This window comes from Atta colombica, unplaced genomic scaffold (genome assembly GCF_001594045.1).
Source record: "Atta colombica isolate Treedump-2 unplaced genomic scaffold, Acol1.0 scaffold146, whole genome shotgun sequence".
Taxonomy (NCBI): Eukaryota; Metazoa; Arthropoda; class Insecta; order Hymenoptera; family Formicidae; genus Atta; species Atta colombica.
In genome coordinates, this window is record NW_017259235.1 from 695702 (window position 1) to 707631 (window position 11930).

At 31.5% G+C, this 11930-nt stretch overlaps 2 protein-coding genes across 4 annotated transcripts in view; one reads left to right on the forward strand and one right to left on the reverse strand.

Annotated features, from left to right (window-relative positions):
- Nucleotides 1-409: 409 nt before the first annotated feature.
- LOC108685106 lies at nt 410-9681 on the forward strand. 3 transcript variants are annotated; one of them, XM_018189751.1, is made up of 8 exons: nt 410-631; nt 3238-3418; nt 5397-5717; nt 6882-6946; nt 7203-7461; nt 7625-7750; nt 7980-8259; nt 8335-9681. In XM_018189751.1, the coding sequence occupies exons 3-8, from the start codon at nt 5509-5511 to the stop codon at nt 9370-9372; spliced, it is 1977 nt and encodes a 658-aa protein (XP_018045240.1). In that variant the 5' UTR covers nt 410-631; nt 3238-3418; nt 5397-5508; the 3' UTR covers nt 9373-9681. The 3 variants fall into 3 exon arrangements, with proteins under 3 accessions (XP_018045240.1, XP_018045239.1, XP_018045241.1); XM_018189752.1 differs by lacking the exon at nt 410-631 and adding an exon at nt 1633-1712; XM_018189750.1 differs by lacking the exon at nt 3238-3418.
- A 284-nt stretch (nt 9682-9965) lies between these two features.
- LOC108685131 (HEAT repeat-containing protein 3) overlaps nt 9966-11930 on the reverse strand; it is a 2982-nt gene continuing 1017 nt past the window's right edge. The window contains exons 3-6 of the mRNA XM_018189787.1: nt 10804-11732; nt 10415-10709; nt 10178-10351; nt 9966-10088 (exon numbers count right to left, since the gene is read on the reverse strand). Of these exons, the coding sequence (XP_018045276.1) occupies nt 9966-10088; nt 10178-10351; nt 10415-10709; nt 10804-11732 (1521 nt within the window). The remainder of the gene's footprint in view (nt 10089-10177; nt 10352-10414; nt 10710-10803; nt 11733-11930) is intronic.

Here is an 11930-nt window from a genome sequence, read left to right on the forward strand (position 1 = left end):
TACTTTCACTTATGTAATACTAATGTTTTCATAATTTGCTGTAAAAAATTTGCTTTTTTTTACTGATTGACAATTTAAAAAAAATTTATTTATTATATATTACATTTATTTATTGATAAAAAGATTACATAAAGATAGCATGACAAAACGCTAGTTGACAAAAAATTAACGTAAACGTTTAATCTTAATAATAACTCTCGTAGGAATAAGAATCTAAAGATAGTTGGTGCTTAAAATTTATGATTCAAATTTTTCGCGCTGAGTATACGATCGACCAATCTGATCTCAGCATTGAGCGCGGCGCGAAATTCATGTGTATGCGAAAATGATCGAAGATTCCCGAATGTCATCGCGATGTGTTGCCCACATCAGTCGCAGATAGCCGTACAGTACAAGCCGCACTCACTAAACTCACTCACCGCAGTTGGCCGGCGTGGCTCGTACTAATAGGAGGGAATTTGTATTATTCGTCCATTCACAGTTTCGCACGTTGTTGAACTTTGATTTACGTCCCCGTGTGTCTTTCACTCAATCGTGATTGAGGAGTTACGTGAAAGTGCTTTCATGCTTTGTTAAATCGCGTCTTGCAAGAATTCGAGCACTCGTACGATCAGCGTACACGCATACTTATGTAAGTACGATGACTTGGACAGATCGAATCTTTTATTATAGGTAACGCGCAAGTAGCGCGTATATCGAAATGTAAATTTCTATTTCGTTTTGCTTTTGACGCCGCGCGCTTTTTGACACGATATGAATCGTTTTACAGATAGTTGCAGCCCTGCGAAATGTTGGGCGCATTTATACAGGTCCAAGTATAATAAATTCTAATGAGCTTTTAGAATGGATAAAATACCGATGATATTTGGAGTTGCCTTATTGGAGACACGAAAATCGAATATATATATATATTCACGCCTGTGGCTTAATATTAGCATAAATTCACGTTTGCGATAACGTGGTAAAGTGATTCGCGCGACTTGACGATAGAAATGCGACAACGTATAATAATCGTTGCAAGTCACTATGTTATCGTCATACCTAAAAATTGCCAATGAGATAATAACGACAAACTCCACAAATTTTTAAGCGAATTACACGCGTTTCGTTAGTTTTATTTCTTTTGGTTCTCCATGAAATAATGCGAATCCTTGACCTATCTTGTTCGTAATAAAATTATTAATGACTTATATTCTATGTATATCTACTCACGCGATGGAATCCATCAAGAGCGATATTTCCGAATACTTTCCCGATTCCGACGACCTGTATCGAGATTATAAGTTACAATGAGATTCTATTTTCGGACGGCTCGCGCGTTATTGAAGCTTCTCTCTGGAGTTTAAGAATCGATAGTTATACGCTAACTTTGATTAAAAATTGCAACGATGTGATAACAAATTTTACGACTTTTTAGAAACCTGTGGCAAAACCAATCGATGTAGCTAGTCTTAATGATAGCTTAGCACGAAATGCATATTCATGTCTTATAGCATCAGCGATGAAGAAATATTAATAGCTGCTTCTCTATCTGTATTACATTTATTTCGATTTTATTATACAACTTATAGATAGAAAACTTTAGAGAAAAATAAATAAAATCGTTGAGTATCTTATTGACGTTTAGAGATAACATTATCAATGCACGTCTTTAGATATAAACAATACAAGAAATATGATTTCGCAGTACAGCAGTTTCATGGAAACTATAGGTAAATCGATTTTTCTTCGAGAAAGTATTCCGATTGTGCCTTTACTTTTATCATCAACTTTTCAAATCCGTTTCGCGAGTTGTAATAAATAGAGATACAGAACGTAACTTTTCTAAGACTGTAATTAGTTTATCTATTGTAACAAAAGAAAAACACGTCATTCGGGAAACACGTATGATAACTGTAATGTTCTTGAGAAAAGAGCGATCGTGGGGTTCATGACATAATTCCCCGTTAAATTTCCCAAGATCTAAAAATATCTTTAGTGAAATAGAACGGCCGCACTTCTGAATCGGAGCCAGAAAATCGCTGCGTTTTCACTCAAGACATGATTATCACTTTTTTCTCACTTTTAATAAAACTTTCCAAGTTTTCTTAATCCTTTCGAACTTTCCTTAGCCGTTTGGACCTTGCACCGATGACTGTATGGTGCATATTGCACACTCATGTTCATTCATGTCAAATTTAATCGTCTTGCATCTCTTTTCCATACATAGAAATAAAATTCTTTTCTCAATTTATTCTTGCGAGCAAGAATATTGTATATTGACGATATTGTAATATTATTTCATTTTTCGAATATATTAGATATACATATTTTTTATATTATACATATATATTTCACATTTTATATATATATTATAAGAATTATATATTAAAGCTAACTTCCAAGAAAAAAATTGTCGAAAAAATTCAGAAAAAGGTTGAGTAAAACATCTAAGAGCTAAACAAAGAGATAAATTCATTACGGAATATTTATTTATCACCAAGTCTCTATACGTGTCTTTTAATCCCAACACGATGATTCTAGTGAACCAATGAAAAAGAGATAAGTTGCATTGTCGTCCATGCGAGTTCAGTTGCACGATGAGTCATCGGCCAAATTTAACTTAGACATCGCGTATCAATTATACACAGCTGGTAATTAAACGGAACGTCGATCGTAATCATCAATTCCATTTCGTTATTACAATCTAAATAACAATTTGCTGCTAACTTAATATAAACTTAATATAAACTTATCAGTGCATAAAAAATTATCTTGCGTTTGCCAATATACAGCGGATACCAGCATTTTGTTATCTATTTATTTTAGCTATTCAGTTTCGAGATGGTGTCCGACAGGTAGATACTTTCTTTTCGCAGTTTTATCGAAATCAGCGATCGATTCCTCGTCATCGTATGCTCTGATTAAATCACGTGCGAGAGAGCATTTGCTTGTATTAGCGAAATACTTCTTGTCAACAGTGAGAGATTAGATTAAATCTCCTCTTTGCACAATCAAATTTGCTGAGTGGTAGATCTTTGAAATAATTTTACTTGTTGCGTCCTGAAATATACTGTACAGATAAATTACAATCGGAATACAATTTATCGGAAATAAACGTATTTGGCAAATAAAATGTCGCATACTTATTTTTTTTTTGCAAAAGGAATTAGCTTCCAACTCTTTAGTACCTTCTTATTATGTTAGCGACATGCTCTAGTCGTTTCTCACAGATATGTACTATATGTTGCATTGTAGAACGGCCAGTACATAAGCAACGGGAAAACGACGTGTGTTAACTCGATATACAAGGAGATCTTTTTTCAACGCTCACGTGCTATGATGAATTGTGAAACTTGTGCATTATATAGTTACATCATAATCGGCGATTAATCGATTGCGACGTTCATAATAATAATCTTCCTACAAATGTATAAAGGTATCCCCGTCTCTTTATTCCATCTTCTGACAACTTTCAAGTTGATTTTATCATAATTTAGGATTGAAAAATTAATTAATGATTTTTAAATTAATGGAAATAAATGTAAATAATGGAAATTATATTTTCTATTAAATTAAAATAGTTTCTATTTACAGACAGATTCGCAAAATGTGCAGATTAATTAATATCAAATTAATATTAATTAATAATCAAATCAATATTAATTAATAATATTAAAGAAGATCGTAATATCTCGAGATATTTAATTTTATAAAATTAATTTTATAAATATCTCGAGATATTTAATTTTATGCACAATTTTATGATTATTTCATGTATGATGACCTTCCTTGATATTGTTGCTAAGGAAACGTCAATTCCAAATTCCAAATTAAGTTAAAGAGAATTCAAAGGTGAAAGGTCTGGGACACCTTGTATAACTGACTCGCGCCAGACGATCATACGAGACGATTCTAATCACTATTGAATAATTACAAATCTTATAATAAAAAGTTCACTTAGATTAATATATTCCAAAACAATCACAAGATTCGTATTTATTTAAACAAGTATAATTTAATAGAGTACTCTCTACAACGCGATTTATCGTTCGTCAATATTAAGCTTTTTGCGCAGAAAAAGATGTGGCACTATAATTAATTTAATTGAAAAAAAGAATACGTTCGATTGATTAATATTTCGTTTTTCTTTATCTTGCAAAATATATTTTTTTACTTACTGTATTACTGCATCTTTATATTGTTAATAATAATACGAAGACTTTTGCATTTGTGAATGTGATCAGTGTGTGACAAGTATTAGCATAAAACCTTCAAGCATGTTTTGCATTTTGTCGTACGTTGCTCATCATTCGTCGCAAAATAGAATAGAATATATACGAATCGTATTCGAAATTTATACACAATCGAACAATTTCAAATCGCGATGCAGTGCACGAATTGAACAAAACGGAGCGCGAGCGCGGTGAACTAATTGAGCTAATTGCATTTGTTAGACACTATTTGTATGTGCCGATTCACGCGATGCATTTTAGTCCGATGTATGTACATATTCGCGGCGTTCCTCGCGTCACAAAGCCTACCAAGAAGAACATCAAGATTTTCGAAACATCAATCTTTTTATTTAAAAAGTCTTCAAATACTCAAGCAAATTATTCATAAAATCTTGACGAATTGAAATATGATACATAATTTTCAAATATTATAATCGTGTATGTGTCTGTATATTAAAATAAGAAGAAAAGTTGTATTTTTGATTGAAGACGGTAGGGAAAAAATTAAATTAATCTATCGCGCTATATGCAATCGAAAAAACGAGAGACGCACTTTGCACACAGCAACATTATGCAAACGACATGCATATAGTTACGTATTGTAATCCAGCAGACGTTAGAAGATATGACACATTGTAATCCAGCAGACGTTAGAAGATGTCTTGTTAACCGGGTTAACGTGACGCGAGAGTGTTTATAGCTTTTTATTGTCATTGGGTTAACAAATTAATCCATTGTCACTCAGCGGTACTGATCGACCATTTATCGGTTCTATTATTTAATAGGTCGGGTCACTCGATTTGAACCGAGCAATTGTCATAACGATGAATACACGCACGCATATCCAGCAATTATATCGCTCCAAATCGCTTTCCTCTCATCCATCGCTTAGCACTCATCAAACTGATGACGATAATTCATCAATGTAGTAATTAATCGCGAATGTTTTGACAAACTTCATCGTTCTCGCATGATTTGAGCAGGGAAATATTATATTATCTTAATTACATTTATTTAATTGATTTTAATTATAATTTTACTGCATGTTTTGTTTTAAATATTTTTATAATTATACACAATTTGTCTCTTAAATTTTTTTCGCACGCCATATACTTAATATATTAAGTATATGAAGATTTTTAATATTCAAATTCTTAATATAGATTATTTTCATGAAATTAGCTTGCAGAATTGCGGCAGTAGCTATGACAAGAAATCGATGACCTGTATGTGAAACTTTCCAAGATATTTCGCTTAATACCTTTCTTGACGATCGAAATTTGACGAATGAACCATGTCGTCGTCGTCGTCGAGGCCCAGACGACCTAGCGTATCGATCTATGATTATCCGGAACATCTGAATCCGTTCAACGATGACACGACAAATTCTCAGTCACAAGTGCATCACGAGGGTAAATCATCAAAAGATTCCAAGCACAAATTCTGGACGTTCGGCAAAAGCCGAAAGAAAAGATCAAACAGCTTCTCGATCAAATCGACTTGGTGAATATATTTTCAAATAAAATAATATTCTTAGTCATACAATTTCTTTGTGAAGCGTTAATAAAATATATACAGTGATAGCGTGAAATTTTTATTTATAATTTTTATATATTTAATATTATGAATGAATAACAGCGTCTCGATATATTATGAAATATAATACACAGTACTACAATAAAAGAGTTATGGTACATTTTTTCAGCAAATCATTTCTCGCACTTTCGCATTATTTACGTGATTAAAAAAATACTTTCGTCAAAATTAAATTAAGTTCCAGTCTGATTAGCAATCAGAATAATCAAACTAATCAGAGCTGCGCGAAGAAACCAAAGAATTTGCGCTGCGAACATCTGCGTTATTGAATCGAAAGTTGAATTAACACGCATTGCAAGTACGTACAATAACGAATATAAGTGTGCTTCAAATTATCTGCCGTGATCGTCGACAAAGTGGAAGTGATTAGAGATATTAAGTGGAATGAACGTCATGAACATAATCAATGTTTTTAACTGCATATGTGCATAGGAAGGCATTGTCATTCATCACATACGTGGCGTTTTAAGAGATTTGCCTCTTTTTTTTTAGTTTTTGCGCGATAAATTTATAATGTTTATATGAATTTTTCTAATGCTAAAGGCATTCGCTCGACATTCAAATCGAATAGATATAAAAAGAATATGTTTGTGAAACAAGTATCACTGGATATACACAACATTCCTTGAACATTTTCATGATTATTTTTAAATTTGCAAAGTAATGTCGTAATTCAATTCCGACTTGGATCCTTAATCGACACAATCGACGAAAATTTACAGAACAAAATTTACAGTTGGTGACGTTAAATTTTCTAACATATGTCTCAAGTATGTCAAATGATAAACCGCGCAATCTCATCATCTTCGCGTGTGCGTAAATGCTGCATAGATCCGTTAAGACGCAAAACGCACAACGTGATTATTATTGTCGCTTACTTTAAAATCAGAGCGTTTCTAAATAAATAATATATTATTTTAATTTTATTAAGTAATTATAATTTTAGCATGTAACGTAATCTTAATGTAGGTAATTTAAATATCATCCATTTTTCTTTTTTTCTGTTATAATTTAATAAAGTAATAATATAGTTAATATGACAATCAATTCAATATCGATTCTTATGTTTAGGAATGGTTTGTTCGGAAAACGAAAAGAAACTTCAGAATCGGAAAAGAGATCGACGATTACAACAGGTTTGTCTATTTGAGTTAAACTTACAAAACGCTCATTTAAATTACAAGATAAAAATATTTAAATTAATTAATGCGTTAGAAAGTGTATGATTTTAATAATAAATGCGGAATTTATTTTCCAAACTGTTTTAAATGTACATTTTTAAGGGATTTGATTTATTTCACAATTATATATTCCTATTCATATATTTAGTTTAATATAATTATAATTAATAATAAACTTGTAAAATAAAATGCAACTTACCACATATTGTAGTTTCGACTACGTACAAAAGAGAGCCTTACGACAGCAAACCGACAATATCTTCGCGATTGTCTAAAGATCAACAGGAATTTGATGAAGCCTTAGGAACTTTGACAAGAAGAAGGAAATACACTTTCGACGATAATACCTCGAGATATAGTTCGAATTTAACAGTAAACGGGGATCCTGCTAGGATTTACGATGTGAATCCTCAAAATACTACAACTTCTATCATGAGCGTCGATCTCACTCCGAAACCACCAGCCAGAAGGTAAACTTTGCACGATTAAAGACTGTAGCTATATTTGAATCTCTGTTGATCCATGATTTTAGAATAGAATAATGGAATAATTTTATGATATCTAAATTTAAAAGATGTCCGAAGAAATATTTCTTTTATGAACAAAATTAAATTTTCAATATTTTTTTTCCAGATTTGGACAGGTGAGCCCAAGACCGACGGACAAGATACCACCTTTGGATTTCGAAAATAAGCAATCCAAACAAAATGGTAGTGTTAATTTTCATGATAAATCGGAAGAAATCCCAATTCCGCCAATGTAAGCTCCTCTATATATATATATATTTTTTTTATTTTTTATAGATATTCTGATAGTTGCAATAGTTCGAAACTTTAGTTGCAGTTTAAATATTAAACGATAAAATAATCCTTTTCGATAATATATAAAATAATTCCTTGTTATAAAACGTTAAATACAAAAACAAATATCTATTTTTACTCGAGATAAAAAAATTTTGCTTTTACAATGTTCGCAATTTTTTTTCCAGGCGAAGATTCGGCAATAGATCATCACAAAGATTGAATGGAACCACATTGGATGCTGAGGAAGATTCGATCAATCGATCCGCTAACATTAGCTTGAGAGATGAGAATGAAAATATGCCCGAGGATTATGTTTTTAAGAGATTCAATCAGGACGCTGTGAGAAAATCGAATTTATCCATCAACAGCTGTATATCCGTTACCAGTACGACAAGTGCGTACGGTCGCAAAAAACGGAGAGCACCGCAACCGCCAAAACAGAAGGAACATTTGGATACCCCTCTGGTATAATTATGTGGATGATATTTAATAAATTATCGTAATAAATACAATATTTATGTAATAATTATGTTTTCGCAGGAAGGTTATCAATCTGCAGCGGAAGCCAATAAAACAGAATTCATATCAGAAACGAGTAAACTTGAACTCCGAATAACCGAGCCGATAGATATTACCAGGATCACAAAAAATAACGATGAAATGAAAAATTATGAAGAATTGAGCGATACATCGCCGCGAAAAAAAGAAAAGCAAACCGAATTACATTCGAAAATTACGGAGAACATGACTGACGACACTTTGAATAATAATGATAGGAAAAATGAAACATGTGATATTTCTAAAGACTACGAATATGAGAAGAAAGAAAGGGAGGATTCTTCAAAGGAAAAAATAATGTCTAATTCTAATGAAAGATCAGAGAAAACTGAATCTGAAACGAGAATAACTGAGAAATCAAATAAGGAGGACACAAATATCATTGCTGACGAAATATCATTGCCTATCGAAAAAGATTCCGTAGATGTAGAATATAGGAGAACATCTCAGGAAAAAATCGAAATTATCAAGGATGTTGAACAAAAATCTGATGAAGCTTGTCTGAGAAAAAAAGATTCATCTAGCACGTTATCACGAAGCGACAGTTTTTCCGTAAAAGAAGAAATTGAAAAAATTGAAAAGCAGATTAAAGCATTAGAAAATAAAAACGCATCTAAAGAACAAGAAGATATCGATGATACATGTTACGATGACTCGGTAACGAATACTAGATTATCTATCGAAGCAAATCGTCGGCACTTTTTCGAAAATATGGTAGACGGACCATCTGGTCCAATTAAGTTGGAATTTAAGAAATTACCACGTGAGCAAAAGGATATACACTTGGTCAGATTAACGGATGCACCAATACCAATCGCAGCGTCTCGTGACCCAGTAAAGGTGATCGAACTACACATCTCCGAACCGATCAGGCATAAATCCGAGCTCTTGGATGAAATAAATCCCATACCGAAACCCAGAAGACACAGTGCGCTTAGTCTAAGAGACACAACTGAATCTAGATCAAAAGATGAAAGTAAAAGCTTAAAAGATGATGATAAGAGAGGAAAATCCTTCTAAAATTTTTAAGTTTCGTCCATATCTTTAGATCACACTTTTAGTCCATATCTTCCTAATAAAATTTTGTTGTTTCCGTGATTTCTATTGAAAGCATGATTGTGTTTAGGAATTTCGAAAATCTATTGTATTTTATATGAACTATTATTCAAAGACTGTAAGTACATTCTATATTATGTGTTTTCGTTTTTTTATTAGAGTGCAATGATTTCATACTAACGCGTCGAATATACTTTTCTGCAAAAATATTTGCTGCAGAGAGAATCTAGCATTTCTATTACATTACATAATTACAATGATAATTATGTATTGTCATTTATGTATTACTTCATTTCTGATATTTTACTGTAATATTTAACTATTACTTTCATTATTTATTAATATAAAATAAAGCATAAATTGTCATAGAACTATCTTGTGATAAAAATATATAATCCTACTTTAAATCTAAAATTTATAAAAGTACGCAGAAAATAGGAAGTGATAAGAGCAAAAATACATTTCTTGCTTTTCAAAAAATATGTCGCAAATTATTTATTATAAAAATATTTTCGTTCATATTTCTGTAATTCGAAGAAATCGAATAAAAATGACGTTTAACAACGTTTATTTTTAATTCCTATTCGCTTCTGTTTATATTTTATAAATCTCATTAGATTTGCGTTTACAGTCGATACTACTACCGTGCCATCTTGTAAATGTTTTTTCTGCTGATGCATCTGTAAAATAATTATATAAAAAAAATCAATATATTAAATATTTGATATAATAAATAAGAAATAATATGCATTTGTAAAATAATATGTACTTTGCTTTTGAAATGTGGCATTATGGATAACAATCTCGGGACTAATTTGATATCTGCTGCTAAATGGTCAGTCTCATCTTCTGCATATATATCCATTAATGCATCTATAGATTCTGCTATAACCCACACTCTAGTTTCAGTTTTAGAGGTGTCCAATAAGAACGTGGAAACAAGCTATCGGAAATAAATAATTGATATACTTGGATAGAAAATCCGAAGAAACACAAAAATAGTTACCTTTATCGCTTCGTAATTCTTGGAATCTTGTGAATTATTTTTATTCAACATAATCTGTACTAAATTGCAGAGCATTCTTATCATATTGATGCGAACATTTATACTGACACATTGTTGTAAGTCATTTAACATTAGCTGAATATCGTTACAAGTTAACTGATTTAATTCGACGACATTCGCTTGTTCTTGAATTAAACGTTGAAGAATAGCTCTCATGGCAGCAGTACTTGCTTCTGCAAGTTCAACATCCTTCTTGATGATCTGCTTAAACTCTGTGGAAATATCTATCCATTTTCTGGATTCAGAATATCCAAAATTAATAAAAACCAATAAAATTATAATAGAAAAGAAATGCTTATTATTATGCAAAGAATTTGACAATAATCTACCTAAATAAATTATCAACTCCTCCAAAAACATCAACCTCTATATTGGGTAATAAATTGTTTAAACATAAATAAGCTGTGTATTGAATGTTGTAAAATTGCTTCAATGTAGCTTTTCCTTCCTCAGTTTGATCTAATATTTCGTGGTTATTTTTATCTACCACAAATTTAGTCTTATTCCAAATTTTATCAATTAAGCTACAAGTGTTTATGACTTCAACTAACTCCACTGGAAATGTTGATGTTATTTTCAAATCTTCATTCATAGAGTCATCATCCAAACATTCAGACTCAAGCTCCATTGTTTCAAAATCATCAGTATCAGAATCGATTTCATTGTCCTCACATTCAAAACATAAATTTGCTAAAATCTGTAAAGCTTGTTCTTGCATTTCCAATATCTTTTTATTTTCTTGTACCTTTTTTCTTTTGTCGTTCGAAGAAGCATTGCTTTCATGTGGTAGAATAGACGTTAAGCAAGACAAAATTTGTCCATGATCAATTGCAAGTACATCAGATAGTATCGACAACACTTTACGAAAAACATGTATCTGGTTGTTATCAGTATAATTACTGATATTGATTAATACATCAGCTACACAAGTTTTCAGGAACAATATTTTGGAAGCGATCTTATCGTCTGCTTTTAAATCCAATAGACTAGACAAAAGTAACTCATTCTGTTTAATTTTATTAATGGCGGCGTCATTCTCATCAGACAAGCAAATCAGGGATTGTGTAACGATCGTGACAATCTCTGATCCATAAACGTCAATATTTAAAAACTTTATTAAAAGTGATACCAAATCTTCGTCATTAACACGCTTAATTGCACTCTCATTATTTGCGCATAATATCCGTAATAAACTAACTGCTTGAACAAAAGTCACTTTTTTGTCTCTATTTTCTTCTGGTATCCAATCTGAATAGTACTACAGATAAAAAATTTATTTAATTTTTAAATATATTGTTACAAATTGTTATAATCAATTTCAATTCATTTTATGTATTAAGATATACGTTATATATAGAGATATTATATGGGATGTCATATGGCTCCATGCGAGAGCGACAAACTCATAACTAGCAGATCACGAGTTCAAGTCCCGCATCTTATATATATATATATA

What these genes read in the sequence shown, in the direction of transcription:
- LOC108685106 (XM_018189751.1), top strand. Translation starts at nt 5,509, where the DNA reads ATGTCGTCGTCGTCGTCGAGGCCCAGACGACCTAGCGTATCGATCTAT. An exon ending in GAGATCGACGATTACAACAG is followed by an intron (nt 6,947 to 7,202) that starts GTTTGTCTATTT and finishes CACATATTGTAG; the next exon opens with TTTCGACTACGTACAAAAGA. An exon ending in GAAATCCCAATTCCGCCAAT is followed by an intron (nt 7,751 to 7,979) that starts GTAAGCTCCTCT and finishes TTTTTTTTCCAG; the next exon opens with GCGAAGATTCGGCAATAGAT.